The following is a 16,379-nucleotide window of genomic DNA, read 5'->3' on the forward strand; positions in this document are numbered from 1 at the left end:
AAGCCGCGTGCTCCAGGACTGCAGTGGCTGCGTGTTGATTCGACGTGCGAGGCAAACGGCACGCTATCACAGACCCGCTCGATGTACCGCGGTCCCACATCATATCAGGCAGCTTCCGATTGGTGTTTCCTTTTTGTTCTGTACCTGTGTATGTCTATTGTAGCCATAGCACGTGTTTGGCTGTGTGATTTCAAAACGGAGTGTGTGTGTGTGTGTGTGTCTGTGTGTGTGACCGTGCATTTCCGTGTGTGTGGGCATATGTCTGTAACCTTGAAACTGTATTCTCTCATTCTCTGTATTTAATGTTCTCTCTCTCCCTCTCTCTCTCTCTCCCTCTATCTCTCCCTCACTCTCTCTCCCTCCCTCTCTACCTCCCTCGCTCTCTCCCTCCCTCTCTCTCACTCCCTCACTCTCTCTCCATCTCTCTCTCACTCCCTCGCTCTCTCTCCCTCTCTCTCTTTCCCTCTCCCTCCCTCTCTCTCACTCCCTCTCCCTCTCTCTCTCTCCCTCCCTCTCTCACTCCCTCGCTCTCTCTCCCTCTCTCTCTTTACCTCTCCCTCCCTCTCTCTCACTCCCTCGCTCTCTCCCTCTCTCTCTTTACCTCTCCCTCCCTCCCTCTCTCTCACTCCCTCGCTCTCTCCCTCCCTCTCTCTCACTCCCTCTCTCTCTCTCTCTCTCTCACTCCCTCGCTCTCTCCCTCCCTCTCTCTCACTCCCTCTCTCTCCCTCCCTCGCTCTCTCTCTCTCCCTCCCTCCCTCCCTCCCTCGCTCTCTCCCTCTCTCTCTTTACCTCTCCCTCCCTCTCTCTCACTCCCTCGCTCTCTCCCTCCCTCTCTCACTCCCTCTCTCTCCCTCCCTTGCTCTCTCTCTCTCCCTCTCTCCCTCACTCCCTTGCTCTCTCTCTCTCTTTACCTCTCCCTCCCTCTCTCTCCCTCCCTCTCTCTCACTCCCTCGCTCTCTCTCACTCCCTCGCTCTCTCTCCCTCCCTCTCTCTCCCTCCCTCGCTCTCTCCCTCCCTCTCTCTCACTCCCTCGCTCTCTCTCTCTCCCTCCCTCTCCCTCTCTCCCTCCCTCCCTCTCTCTCTCTCTCTCTCCAGGCACCACTAGTCGACGCTGCTCCCTCGATCAGCGCGGTGTTGCCATGTGGGACCAGCCCAGCTATGCCCGCTGCATAGCGAATGAGTACAGGAGCCTACAGCAATCAGTAGGTGCAGAGTCAGCATCCGGGTCTGCCTGCGCGCCGCACGTCATAAATTACCTCCGCTGGAGCAGAGATTAACGTTTTCACCGCGGAAGAAAATAAAACTGTAAACCGCCGTGTCCGTCTGTTATCGAACGCAGCCAGACGCCTCTCTGTGCTCCAAACATGGCTGCGCTCCCCTAAATGCTCTTTTCCTGGTTATCATATTTCCATTTTCTAAACTTTAGAATTCTTATAGCAGTTTCAGTGAGCTGGCAGAGCATAGAGAGAAACAATTTTGCCAAGCTAGGATGAGATGGTGTTGTTCTGTGACTGGATGGAGTTAGGCTTATTGGGCTGACGGGGGGTAGTTAGGATTGTTATGGTGACAGGGTGTAGTTAGGGTTATTGAATTGACAGGTTGTCATTAGGGTTGTTAGGGTAACGGTATGGTTGGGTTGATAGGGTGTAGTTAGGGTTAGGATTGTTGGAGTGACAGGTTGTAGTTAGGTTTGTTGGGGTGACAGCGTGTCGTTAGGGTTGTTGGGGTGACAGGTTTAGTTATGGTCGTTGGAGTGACAGGTTGTACTTAGGGTTAGGGTTGTTGGAGTGACAGGGTGTAGTTAGGTTTGTTGGGGTGACAGCGTGTCGTTAGGGTTGTTGGGGTGACAGGTTTAGTTATGGTCGTTGGAGTGACAGGTTGTACTTAGGGTTAGGGTTGTTGGAGTGACAGGGTGTAGTTAGAGTTGTTGGGGTGACAGGCTGTAGTTAGGATTGTTGGGGTGACAGGGTGTAGTTATGGTTAGGGTTGTTGGAGTGACAGGGTGTAGTTAGGGTTGTTGGAGTGACAGGGTGTAGTTAGGGTCTAGTGATCCGTGTAGGAATTACATCCCTTCTTATACAGAGTCCCCCTATTTTAGGGGAACAAAAGTAATTGGACAGTTGGCTTCTCAACTGTTTCTGATTCATCAGGTGTATTCAGTGCATGTATAAGAGGTCTCTCAGTTGTCTGGATTCTAGGCTTTTGTTTGCCTTTGGAGTCTGTTATTGGCATTTGTCAACATGAGGCCCAGAGTCGTGCCAATGACAGTCAAGGAAGCCATTACAAGGCTGAGAAATCAGAAAAAACAGTCAGTGGCAGGCCAAACAATAGGCCTGCCAAAATAAACTGTTTGGAACATTGTTAAGAAGAAAGAGAGCACTTATACAGTATACAGAGAATGACTGAGTGTGGTTATGTAACAGATATGCAGGAAATGGGTGTTTCTGTATGTCTGTCAGATTTGTGGAGAATGAGTGGGTGCTGTATGAAAGTAACAGTTCTGGGCTGACTGTAACAGTGTTGTGGCAGGGTAGTTCTGGGCTGATGGTAACAGTATTGCCCCCTCTCTCTCCAGGCGGGGCAGGGTAGTTCTGGTCTGATGGTGACAGTATTGCCCCCTCTCTCTCCCGGTGGGGCAGGGTAGTTCTGGGCTGATGGTAACAGTATTGCCCCCTCTCTCTCCAGGTGGGGCAGGGTAGTTCTGGGCTGATGGTAACAGTATTGCCCCCTCTCTCTCCCGGTGGGACAGGGTAGTTCTGGGCTGATGGTAACAGTATTGCCCCCTCTCTCTCCAGGTGGGGCAGGGTAGTTCTGGGCTGATGGTAACAGTATTGCCCCCTCTCTCTCCAGGTGGGGCAGGGTAGTTCTGGGCTGATGGTAACAGTATTGCCCCCTCTCTCTCCCGGTGGGACAGGGTAGTTCTGGGCTGATGGTAACAGTATTGCCCCCTCTCTCTCCAGGTGGGGCAGGTGAAGGAGCAGTTGACGAAAGGGCACAGAGGTGCAGCGGGAGACGGGATGTCCCAGGTGACCAAAACGCTGCTGGACCTCACTCAAAGGCGCAACTTCTACGCCGGGGACCTGCTGATGTCCGTGGAGATCCTGCGGAATGTGACGGACACCTTCAGGAGGGCGAGCTACGTGCCCTCATCGGACGACGTGCAGGTGGGCGTGGCCAGGAGAGAGGGGTGTGCTTCAGAAGAATGGACACTAGTCCCGAGCAACATCTATACCAGACCCCAGGAATTATGCTTAGTCATGATGAAATGTTGACCTGACAAAGTTTGGTGGTTCCTGAACTGGCGGTCCACAGGCGGAAAGTGTTTTGGAACCATTGGTTTAGAACACAAGCAAAAGCACCAGTTTGGGTGCATCTGTGGACTGATGTTACTTTAGCATGCACAGTGTTAATGCAGCCTTTACAAAGAGCTCCACTGGTGTTAATGCAGCCTTTACAAAGAGCAGCACTGGTGTTAATGCAGCCTTTACAAAGAGCCCCACTGGTGTTAATGCAGCCTTTACAAAGAGCCCCACTGGTGTTAATGCAGCCTTTACAAAGAGCCCCACTGGTGTTAATGCAGCCTTTACAAAGAGCAGCACTGGTGTTAATGCAGCCTTTACAAAGAGCTCCACTGGTGTTAATGCAGCCTTTACAAAGAGCAGCACTGGTGTTAATGCAGCCTTTACAAAGAGCCCCCCTGGTGTTAATGCAGCCTTTACAAAGAGCCCCACTCGTGTTAATGCAGCCTTTACAAAGAGCAGCACTGGTGTTAATGCAGCCTTTACAAAGAGCAGCACTGGTGTTAATGCAGCCTTTACAAAGAGCAGCACTGGTGTTAATGCAGCCTTTACAAAGAGCCCCACTGGTGTTAATGCAGCCTTTACAAAGAGCAGCACTGGTGTTAATGCAGCCTTTACAAAGAGCAGCACTGGTGTTAATGCAGCCTTTACAAAGAGCAGCACTGGTGTTAATGCAGCCTTTACAAAGAGCAGCACTGGTGTTAATGCAGCCTTTACAAAGAGCCCCACTGGTGTTAATGCAGCCTTTACAAAGAGCAGCACTGGTGTTAATGCAGCCTTTACAAAGAGCAGCACTGGTGTTAATGCAGCCTTTACAAAGAGCAGCACTGGTGTTAATGCAGCCTTTACAAAGAGCAGCACTGGTGTTAATGCAGCCTTTACAAAGAGCCCCACTCGTGTTAATGCAGCCTTTACAAAGAGCCCCCCTGGTGTTAATGCAGCCTTTACAAAGAGCCCCACTGGTGTTAATGCAGCCTTTACAGAGAGCAGCACTGGTGTTAATGCAGCCTTTACAAAGAGCCCCACTGGTGTTAATGCAGCCTTTACAAAGAGCAGCACTGGTGTTAATGCAGCCTTTACAAAGAGCCCCACTGGTGTTAATGCAGCCTTTACAGAGAGCAGCACTGGTGTTAATGCAGCCTTTACAAAGAGCAGCACTGGTGTTAATGCAGCCTTTACAAAGAGCCCCACTGGTGTTAATGCAGCCTTTACAAAGAGCCCCACTGGTGTTAATGCTGCCTTTACAAAGAGCCCCACTCGTGTTAATGCAGCCTTTACAGAGAGCAGCACTGGTGTTAATGCAGCCTTTACAAAGAGCAGCACTGGTGTTAATGCAGCCTTTACAAAGAGCAGCACTGGTGTTAATGCAGCCTTTACAAAGAGCAGCACTGGTGTTAATGCAGCCTTTACAAAGAGCCCCACTGGTGTTAATGCAGCCTTTACAAAGAGCCCCACTGGTGTTAATGCTGCCTTTACAAAGAGCTCCACTGGTGTTAATGGAACCTTCAGACTGAGGGATTACCACCAGAGGGAGCAGAAGTACTCATGTAGAAACACAATGACCCATGTGGTGGGGGAGGGAGGGCGTCAGTCTTGCAGCTGGTGTCCTGTGCATGGGTGGATTGGTGCAGTGTCATCACTCATGTGTTGTGTGTTTTGTCCCGGATATTGGATTCATTTAGATGGGCTGGGAGCGGCATACAATCGCAGAGACTGACACACAATGTGCCTGCAATTACCCATGATCCAATGCCTTGAGCTGTAGGAGACCCCAGCTCTGTCTGTATGAGGCCCCATCTTTGTCTGTATGAGACCCCATCTCTGTCTGTATGAGACCCCAGCTCTGTCTGTATGAGACCCCAGCTCTGTCTGTATGAGACCCCAGCTCTGTCTGTATGAGACCCCAGCTCTGTCTGTATGAGACCCCAGCTCTGTCTGTATGAGGCCCCATCTTTGTCTGTATGAGACCCCATCTCTGTCTGTATGAGACCCCAGCTCTGTCTGTATGAGACCCCAGCTCTGTCTGTATGAGACCCCAGCTCTGTCTGTATGAGACCCCAGCTCTGTCTGTATGAGACCCCAGCTCTGTCTCTATGAGACCCCATCTCTTTCTGTATGAGACCCCAGCTCTGTGGAGAAGTCCGAGGGAGGCTTAATGCACTGTATCCGGTCACTGACGTCTTTCACCGACTCCCTGAGTCACTGAGTCACTGAGTCACCGACTCCCTGAGTCACCGAGTCACCGAGTCCCTGAGTCACTGAGTCACTGAGTCACTGAGTCACTGGCACTTCCGGCCCAGCCCTGAGTGGCTTTTACCCGTCTGATTTATTATTTGTTTTCCTGCAGAACTTTTTCCAGATCATCAGTAATCTGCTGGAGGAGGAGAACAGATTCAAGTGGGAGGATGCGCAGAAGGTAAGATGAAGATGAACATCACACAGTGAAACTCACATATTCATGTGCTAATGTGTGTGTGTGCAAATACATGCCCACACAGTATACCTGCATAAAACACAGTAGTACAAAACAGTGCAATTATTTATGCTTTAGATACATCCATGCAGGCATGCATACATACAGTACATGCATACTTTGTCCCAATATGTCCCAATATACTCTGTATACAGTATATACATTTCATCACATGTAAGTATGGATATTTGCCATTTGTCATAATTACATTTATAGCTGCATGTATCTTTTATTATCTCTCTTTTTCTACACATATACACCGACTATTATACTCATGATACTTTACCGTTAGATTCACGTGAAGAGTCATTTTATCATTAGTACGTGCAGGCAGTTGTCTAGCAGATTTATTCCTCCCGCCTACTAGCCTGCCTATGCGCTGTTATATACGCACTGCCTGCCCTTCGTCAGCGGGGAAGCCAGGGCAGTTACTCTCAGAGTCTGCTGCCTCCCCTGGTGCCGTGCAGAAGCATTCTCCGCGCTCTCACACATCATTGCATTGGGAACCAGGGCAACCTGGAAAAAAGAAAAGAAAAAAAGAATGCGCATGATGTAATACTGTCCATATCCACCGGGTGGCAGCAGTGCATCCAAAGCAGGATTTCAGGTCTGCTGGCTGTTTCAAGTCAGACACAAATCATGGCATTTAGAGTCTGAACATCCAGCTGGTTCTGTGCACCTCAGTGCTTTGTATAATGTACATAATCTAATAGGGTATCCCTGCAGTGCGTGTAGGAAGATCGAAGGTGTTTGCTTATGCGGGCCTAGATATTTTTCCCTGCATATATTGCTTTCTCAGCTGTGAACAGGTGAAAGCAGCAGTACAGCCCACCAGCTCAACAGTATATTCGGGTGTTATTAGCACAGTTAATGTAATTGCCTTCTTAATGTTAAACAGTTTATAGATAGAAACCGGGCGGCCATTTTAACGGTCGCCCATCCGATAATCTCTTTGACTTTAATTTGGCTTGCGTTAATTAGCGCGGTGAACTGTGTCGGATGTGTTTGGTAAAACGACAGGGCTTCCACGCTGTTCATCCCCGTCCTGTCTGGTTCCATTCTGTGGCTGTAGCTGTCAGCCTGGACACCTTTCAGTGGGACAGTCAGGGATCTTCCTCAGTCTGGACACCTTTCAGTGGGACAGTCAGGGATCTTCCTCAGTCTGGTCACCTTTCAGTGGGACAATCAGGGATCTTCCTCAGTCTGGTCACCTTTCAGTGGGACAGTCAGGGATCTTCCTCAGTCTGGTGACCTTTCAGTGGGACAGTCAGGGATCTTCCTCAGTCTGGACACCTTTCAGTGGGACAGTCAGGGATCTTCCTCAGTCTGGACACCTTTCAGTGGGACAGTCAGGGATCTTCCTCAGTCTGGTCACCTTTCAGTGGGACAGTCAGGGATCTTCCTCAACCTGGATACCAGGAGTGACCAGTCCTCTCTTCCTGGGGTTATGGTGGTGATGATGATGATGATGATGAAGATTACTATATTTTTTAGTATTATATTATTATTATTGTTGTTGTTGTTGTTTTTATTTTTATTTGTGTTATTATTATTATTGTGAAAAATATATTTCACGGCACAAATAACAGCAAATTGTCTCGTACTGAAACTGAAAATTGTAATAGTAGTCATGTATATAATTTAACAGTGGGGATGGATACTCTACATTGCAGCACAGCCTTTTAAATGAATGAAAGTTTGTGTGGTAGTTGATGCATCAGTGACTGGTTCATGCAAAAAAAGAGATAGATACTGTATATCAGGGTCTAACAGAAAGTAAACACCAGCGGACACTTGTGGTGCAGTGTAATTGCTTTAGTTACAGTAGCGCAGTGTTTCAGCTGTGAAATTCTGCAGATGGATCTTCCCTTCCCCGGAGACAGACTGCAAGAAGGCAGCCAATCAGATCTCATTGACAGGGCTGCCATTTCCTGGTGCTGACTACAGTACAGTGCAGGGTGAACCTTGTTACCATGGCAAGCAGTTAGCTGTCTGTCTTCCAAAGTGTTGCTGCTAGACTGTGTGTGTGTGTGCTGTTAGTCTGTGTGTGTGTGTGTGTGTGTGTGTGTGTGTGTGGGTTTGCTGTTAGTCTTTGTGTCTACTGTTAGTCTGTGTTTATGTCCTGTAGTATGTGTGTGTGCTGTTAGTCTTTGTGTCTGCTATTAGTCTCTGTGTGTTTGCTGTTAGTATCTCTTTGTGTGTGTGTGCTGTTAGTCTCTCTGTGTGTCTGCTGTTACTCTGTGTGTTGTTAGTCTCTGTGTGTCTGCTGTTAGTCTGTGTGTGCTGTTAGTCTGTGTGTGTGCTGTTAGTCTGTGTGTGTTGTTAGTATCTGTGTGTCTGCTGTTAGTCTGTGTGTGTTAGTATCTGTGTGTCTGCTGCTAGTGTGTGTGTGTGTGTGTGTGCTGTTAGTCTCTGTGTGTCTGCTGTTTGTCTCTGTGTGTTGTTAGTCTCTGTGTGTCTGCTGTTAGTCTGTGTGTGTGATGTTAGTCTGTGTGTGTTGTTAGTATCTGTGTGTGTGTTGTTAGTCTCTGTGTGTCTGCTGCTAGTTTGTGTGTGTGTGTGTGCTGTTAGTCTCTGTGTGTCTGCTGTCTGTATTCTGTGTGTGCTGTGTGTATCAGCGGTCCGTGCTTGTGTGAATGTCTGTGCATGTCTGTGCATGTGTGGTGTCTGTATGCTCAGAGGCACCTTCTCAGCCTCTATTCTTAGTGTGGAACAGTCAGATCTCAAAAACTCCAGCAGAACGGATCATATCAAAATATGAACATCCCCTTATATGAATCTTGATTTATTTGGAAAGGGGAAAGGGATTGTGTCTCATGTTCACTGTTACTGGCAGTCTCGTATAGCAGTGTGTGTTCTGAAGGGGAGAGGCTGTGTTTCTGACCACATGGGTCCTATTGTCGTATAGCAGTGTGTGTTCTGAAGGGGAGAGGCTGTGTTTTGACCACATGGGTCCTATTGTCGTATAGCAGTGTGTGTTCTGAAGGGGAGAGGCTGTGTTTCTGACCACAGGGGTCGAGTAGACATATTGCTTGGCTTACTTGACCATGACCGGCAAATGTGCTACACTCCAAGGACAAGCTTTTTAGATTCGGGACATTTGTCTAACCTAAATTACAGTCATTATAATAATTGTATGCAAGAACAGACCATTCATCCCATTTTGGCTTATCATTTTCCTGTATCTAAACAATAAAAATGCATTCTAATATAGCATTTACTTTTTAAAAAGAAAAAAAAACACGAATAAGTCGGTCACATTTCAAATAATAACAACCCCATATAGCAAGAGAAAACATTTCAATTACACTAGAAACATAAACATTTAGGAAAATAAAGCCAATGGCTGTTGTGTGACCGTCAGTAAAGCGGGTTTTTGAGAATGATTGTAGTGTCTCTACAATTCTTCACGACAAGCTTTTCAATGTATAAATAACTGAAGAAACCATTTCCACTGTCAGTTTGGAATTTGCTTTTCATCAGCTTCCATTAGAACCTCTGGTTTTGTTGACAGACCTTATCTTGTAAAGTTTCAGCAGCGTGCCTGGTTGATATTTCTTAGAAGATTAAATACTTCAGTCAACTCTCTGCTGAGTCTCTTTCTTACTGAGGCTGACAACGTTTCTTGCTTCTCTCTTCACTTCTCTTCAGCTGTATATAAGCCGGGGTTAGTCTTATTGCCCCTCTGTGTGCATCTTTGAGGAACACACACCTCTGTCATCTCTATCATTCTCCATTGGTGTATGTATGTTTGTGATACACACACCCCTGTCCTCTCTGTCATTCTCCATTGGTGAACGTATGCCTGGAACAGTAGCAGTATCTGCTGTGTACCATTTAACTGGGCAGCCTGTAGCCTAACGACTAAGGTGCTTGACTAGGACCAGGAAGGTTGTAGCCGCAAAAAGATCCACACAGCTGTTGAGCCCGCCCCACATTGCTTCAGGGGGATTGGCTCCTGCTTCGTCTAATCAACTGTAATTCGCTTTGGTTAAAAGCGTCAGCTAAATAACTGAAAATAAATGTTTGCAGCTGAGAATCACAGACTCCTTCTTTCCAGCAGACTACTAATCTCAGCACTATTGGATTAAGACTTTAATTGTGTGCAACTCATATACTTACATGGTCTTTAACTCAGAGCCTTGAGCTGTTGCGTTGGTGCGTATGCCTCTCTTTGAACATTTAATTAGCCTGCTAATCCCCATCCCAACCAGAACAGAACAGTGAGACACTGGAGTTTAGCATGCTCCTGGTACAGAGGGGCTCTCGAGGAGGGCCCGTGAGCCGTTGGGCCCTTGAGCAAGACCCTTAACCCTGCACTGCTCCAGGGGAGGATTGTCTCCTGCTTAGTCTAATCAACTGTACGTCACTTTGGATAAGAGCGTCTGCCAAGTGCCAATAATGTCATTTATCTTGTTACGGGCCATCAGCTTTAAATAAGGGCAGGGTTAGGGGTATGGTTAGGGTTAGGGGTATGGGTAGGGGTATGGTTAGGGATAGGGATTGGGTTTGGCATAGGGAAAGGGCCCATGCACACCAGGAGAACTGCCTGATTTTGTCCCCATGGAAATGTCCACAAGCTTTTGCCCCAGATCTGCAACCCAGGACTGGGGAGAGCAGGGATGGAAGGCAGGGGGTTCTCTGAATGCCAAGGAGGGGGTGATGTGATTGTGATTGGCCAGCAGCAGCAGCAGCAGCAGGGTGAATGGAGTCTGTGTGGCCCATAGTGCTGTCCATGGTGCTGAACACACAATACTGACTGCTGCTCACAACTGAACGATGGGAAGTGCCTGAGAGCAAGTGTATATGCATGCTTATGTACACACACATGCACACCCACACATGTACACACTCACAGATATAAACATACACGCACATGTGCACACACAAACACACACATGTCCACAAACATACATGCACATGTACACACACAAAGATTCAAACACACACACACACATATATGTACTCACACACTGACGAACACACATGCACATGTACACACACAGACACATACACTCACACACTTGTACACACACAGACACATACACTCACACACATTTACGCACAATAAAGACTCGATAGTTCCCATTTAAATAAAGAAAAGTAGAGATAAGATAAATGTGTAGTTTTTGTATTGTGGATTTGAACTGGCAATCGCCCAGTCATAAACCAAGCTGACCTCCACTCCACTGTCTCCCTCTCTCCAGATCTACCCAGGCTCTGTCGAGCTGATGCAGGTCATCGAAGACTTCATCCACATCGTTGGCCTGGGGATGAAGGACTTCCACAACTCCTACCTGATGACGGGAAACTTGGGTACGTACACTGCGTCTTTCACAAACCCCTGTATCAGGGATTCGCAAATATGTCCCTCCAATCCAAATCCAGCCCTGGTTTTCCTTCCTCCTGGGTAATTTACTGATCAATTAGTGCTGCTGATTGGCCAGACTGTGTTCTCACCTGACTCCCAGGTAAAGGAAGGGTGGAAGAGAAGCAGTTTGGCCCTCAAAGACCGTGCTTAGAGAAGCAGGGCCCCCTCTCTCCCTCTGTTTCTTTCTCTCCCTCTGTTTCTCTCTCTCTCTCTTTCTCTCTCCTTCTGTTTCTCTCTCTCCCTCTGTTTCTCCCTCTCCCTCTGTTTCTCTCCCTCTCTCTCCCTCTGTTTCTCTCTCTCCCTCTCTCCCTCTCTCTCCCTCTGTTTCTCTCTCTCTCCCTCTGTTTCTCTCTCTCCCTCTCTCCCTCTGTTTCTCTCTCTCCCTCTCTCCCTCTCTCTCCCTCTGTTTCTCTCTCTCCCTCTCTCCCTCTCTCTCCCTCTGTTTCTCTCTCTCCCTCTCCCTCTCTCTCCCTCTGTTTCTCCCTCTCCCTCTGTTTCTCTCTCTCCCTCTCTCCCTCTGTTTCTCTCTCTCCCTCTGTTTCTCTCTCTCCCTCTCTCCCTCTCTCTCCCTCTGTTTCTCTCTCTCCCTCTGTTTCTCTCTCCCTCTCCCTCTCTCTCCCTCTGTTTCTCTCTCTCCCTCTCTCCCTCTCTCTCCCTCTGTTTCTCTCTCTCCCTCTCTCCCTCTCTCTCCCTCTGTTTCTCTCTCTCCCTCTCTCCCTCTGTCTCTCTCTGTCTCTCACTCTCTCTCTCACGGACACTCTCTCTCCCTCTGTTTATCTCTCTCTCTCCCTCTGTTTCTCTCTCCCTCTGTATCTCTCCCTTTCTCCCTCTCTCTCCCTCTCTCCCTCTGTCTCTATCTCTCTCTCACTCTCTCACGGACACTCTCTCTCCCTCTCTATCTCTCTCTCCCTCTCTCACTCTCTCACGGACACTCTCTCTCCCTCTCTATCTCTCTCTCCCTCTCTCTCTCTCTCACGCACACTCTGTCTCCCTATCTCTCTCTCCCTCTCTCTCTCTCTCACGCACACTCTGTCTCCCTCTCTCTCTCTCTCTCTCCGTTTACTCCGCTGTAAATTGTCTGAATGGACACATAATCCCTGCGCTTGTTGCTAACGCTTCAGGTCAGCATCCCTGTCCTGCCTAATTGAGGATGAATGAGTGGGGGTGGAATGGGGGGTGTTCCAGGGTGGGGTGGGATTGGGGGGGGGGGGTGCAGGGTGCGGGAGGGGTGGTGGGTAAATGGCAGTGAATCAATAGCATTCATTAAATCAAGGCCTTTATCTTAATATGCTGTGGGAAATCTCATCTTGTGGGGCATCTTGGACCTGCAGCTTTGCAGCTAAGGTACATGACTGGGACCCGGAAGGTTGGTGGTTCAAGCTCTAGTGTAGCCACGATAAGATGTTCAGCACACCCCTTAGCCCCGCATTGCTCCAGGGGGGATTGTCCCCTGTAAAACGCTTTGGATAAATGCATCAGCTAAATAACAAATTATTATTAATATCATTAATCTTATGTTAATGATAATTCCAACACTAAATATTGGGTTCTATTTGGAGCCTTGGAAGGGGAATTCGTTTTTCATCCCAACTTGGCTTATTTTTATCTAAAGCGTAAAATCACATTATACCATGTAAACAGTAAACACAAATAAATAAGTAGGCAGCATTTAAAACAATTACAAGATGTAAAAAATACATCAGTCAACCAGGTGGGTGTAGAATGATTGTAGTGTCTCTACAATTCTTCATGACATGCTATTCAGTGCATGAATGACTAAAGAAGCAGCTTGCTTTTGTTGACAAGGCTGACAAGTAGAATATTTTTTTGGTGGGGGGGAAAGTCACATGAAATAAAGTGACTTGATCATGTGACTATTGTACACGTATCTGTGGGGATATGTCGTGGCCCAGCTGGGAGGACTTCTGACAGACTCTGCAGAAGCCGTTATTGCATGAGCTGCTGAGAGAGGCTTTTCATTGGACGGTTCACTGCAGTGGGGCCACATTTTCATTCTCTCGCCAAACCAGTCGTCTTTCGGGCTTGATGTTCAGAACAGAAATGCATCCCTGGACACATGCACTGTGGCAACTTCAGTGGAAGCGAAAAAAGTAGAGAAAAGAATATTTTTTGAACGTTCAATGCCCTTTTTTGTTATCGTTATTTTTTCTCAATGTTGCTTTTGTCTCTTTTTTAAAGCAAAGTGTCATCAAAGCGTATCAAATGAAGCTGAACATAAAGGAAGATGTGTATCCTCTGTAGTTGTAAGAACAAAGTGTTGTTGACTCCTTTGCAAACACATATATCAAAGTTTTCTTTTCACATCCTTAACAAAGACTACAAAATAATATCTGTACTGAAGTATATTCTTTTGAGGTATGCTTTCCCCAGTAGCATACTTGTGTGCTTAATCAAGTACTTAATTACATACTTGGCTACTTGTCATAATTAGAACCTCCGGTTTGTCTCCACCATGTGACCTTTCAGGATTCTAAACTTGCATTTCATTGCATATCCTCCAGGGGTCCCCATAGGCACTCCAACGGCACAGTCAACTGACTAATCATACTATTGAGTTTCTAATTGAGTGGAAAGTAAACATGGACGGAAGCTAGGGAAATTGAGTCAGTGGTTCTCTCTCCTGGACCTGGTCCCCGCAGGGTTTGCTGGCGTTCGTTCTTACTCAGCACTTTAGTAGCACACAAATTCCAAAAAATCAGGCAAAACTGTTAATCACACAGTTAACTCAGGTTACCTGGTTTTTTGGGTCATTCCCAGGAAAAAAACAAACTTCTTACAAACAAAAACATGCATCTGTACAAAATTCACAAACTCTGCAGCATGTCCACAATCAGAGTCATCCTGTGAGTGTAGCTTGTAAACGCTGCTGTCAATCATCATCTGTGCTAAATTACTGGCAGCTACGTAATCAACTTAGACTACGGACGGCATTATGGGGATAATCTGGTGGAAGACTGAACTACAACGTGAAGATATATGGGGAGACTCATAATGGAGAAAATATTCTTTACGCTAGAGAGTGGCTGAAAGTCTGCCAGTGAATGTTTAATCAGACAGATTGACTACAGCAAATAATACATTCATAAATAAACAAATACGTCAAATATTTACTCAGATCAAAACAAAGGAACCAATAAGCTTTGACAGGCTGGTGAGACTACAGGCACAGACCAACAGACAGGTAGGATTAGAGATAAGGTTAGCGTGAGGGACAGGGTTACATTACATTACATTACATTACATGGCATTTAGCAGACGCTCTTATCCAGAGCGACGTACAACAAAGTGCAGATCAAACACAAGTACAAGTGCGAAGAGAACCTGAGAGGACAGTACAGTTCCGAGTCCTAGTGTAAACATACAGAAATGCAGAACCCTTGAAGAATACATCAACTTCCAAACTAGCATACCACAGTTGGCAGCTAGAATACCCTGAGTACAACAATACAATAGCTAATATAAAAAACAACAACAATATCTGTACAAGTAACAATATCTATACAATCTATAGATAAGTGCCATTACAGTCTATGGCATATATAAGGCTACGGCAAGAAGTGGCAGAACGGAGGGGTCTTGTTGGTGTATAGGTCTTGATAAGTGATTGAATATATACAGGGGCTGATCCCTTAACTGCCTGGTACATGAGCACCAAAGTTTTAAGTTTGATGCGAGCCATAACAGGCAGCCAGTGGAGGTTGCTGAGCAGGGCGGTGACATGTGAATGTCTGGGAACATTGAATACCAGACGGGCTGCAGCATTCTGGGTTAGAGGTAGGGTTAGGGATAGAGTTAGGTCTCGTGATAAGGATAGGTTTAGGGTTAAGGATAGGGTTGTGCACACCAAGAACTGCAACTATAAATGATAACTATAATGACAATGAGCACCCACACTGATGAATGAAAACATTCTGTAAATAGCCATTTTGAATGAGAAGCCGTGATAATTTGTATGGATATTGATTGGCTGTCATTCATGCAGCTGGAAGAATCACTCTGAAAGTGGTGCTAACGACATCATTCATCGCTGTCATTGTGGTTAGAGTTGTGATGTGGAATCCACCGCCCACTTCAGTCTTTAAAATGTTTTTTAAAACAATATATTTATGTTTTTTGTTATAGTAATCATTCTTGGTGGGCGGCACGGATGGTGCAGTGGGTAGCACTGCTGCCTCACAGCAAGGAGGTCCTGGGTTCGAATCTCCATCGGCCGGGGCCTCTCTGTGCGGAGTTTGCATGTTCTCCCTGTGTTCGCGTGGGTTTCCTCCGGGTACTCCGGTTTCCTCCCACAGTCCAAAGACATGCAGGTTAGGCTGATTGGAGAGTCTAAATTGCCCATAGGTATGAGTGTGTGAGTGAATGGTGTGTGTGCCCTGCGATGGACTGGCGACCTGTCCAGGGTGTATTCCTGCCTTTCACCCAATGTATGCTGGGATAGGCTCCAGCCCCCCTGTGACCCTGTTCAGGATAAGCGGGTTAGGATAATGAATTCATTAATGAATAATCATTCTTGGTGTGGACACTTTCGAGGGTTAGGGTTAGAGTTAGGTTAGGGTTTGGATAGTTATCATTCTTGGTGGACAGTTCTTGGGGTTAGGGTTAGGTTAGGATTTAGATAGTTATCATTCTTGGTGGACAGTTCTTCGGGTTAGGGCTAGAGTTAGGTTAGGGTTTAGATAGTTATCATTCTTGGTGGACAGTTCTTAGGGTTAGGGTTAGGTTAGGGTTTAGATAGTTATCATTCTTGGTGGACAGTTCTTAGGGTTAGGGTTAGAGTTAGGTTAGGGTTCGGGATAGGGTTGAAGGGCCAACCAGACACAGTGTAACTACAGGCACAGAGCTACCAGGGGGTACAACGTTTTTAGTTTTCTTCTTGAACTTTGTTTTGATTAGCAAATTCAAGAGCCCTTGACATGACATCGCCGTGGTAACTGCGCAGAGTGACGTATCGGCCATGTTTAGGGCCGGAGGCCGTCCGTCTGACCGGCTTCACTCCGCCGTGTCGTTGGCCCTCTTAAAGAGGAGCGATGGCTGTTTGTTCAGCGGCAGAGCAGCCATTAGAGGACATTACTGCTGGGGGAGCGCACTTCAGATACTTATCAGCTCAGAAAGCCCTTCTGACATGACAGCAGATGTTCTCTCACTAGGAGCGCCTGTGTTTACCACAAAGCATTAGCACATATCATAAAACAACAGGGGTAAGAGCGTTAGCATA

At 47.0% G+C, this 16,379-nt stretch overlaps 1 protein-coding gene across 1 annotated transcript in view; it reads left to right on the plus strand.

Moving 5' to 3' along the window:
- The window catches only part of adgrb3 (adhesion G protein-coupled receptor B3), a 232,618-nt gene that overhangs the window by 116,359 nt on the left and 99,880 nt on the right, over positions 1-16,379 (plus strand). The window contains 4 exon segments of the mRNA XM_061227768.1: positions 1,096-1,202; positions 2,961-3,164; positions 5,647-5,715; positions 10,980-11,088. Coding sequence (XP_061083752.1) covers positions 1,096-1,202; positions 2,961-3,164; positions 5,647-5,715; positions 10,980-11,088 — 489 coding nt within the window.

The sequence above is a fragment of the Conger conger genome, chromosome 18, assembly GCF_963514075.1.
Source record: "Conger conger chromosome 18, fConCon1.1, whole genome shotgun sequence".
Classification (NCBI taxonomy): domain Eukaryota; kingdom Metazoa; phylum Chordata; class Actinopteri; order Anguilliformes; family Congridae; genus Conger; species Conger conger.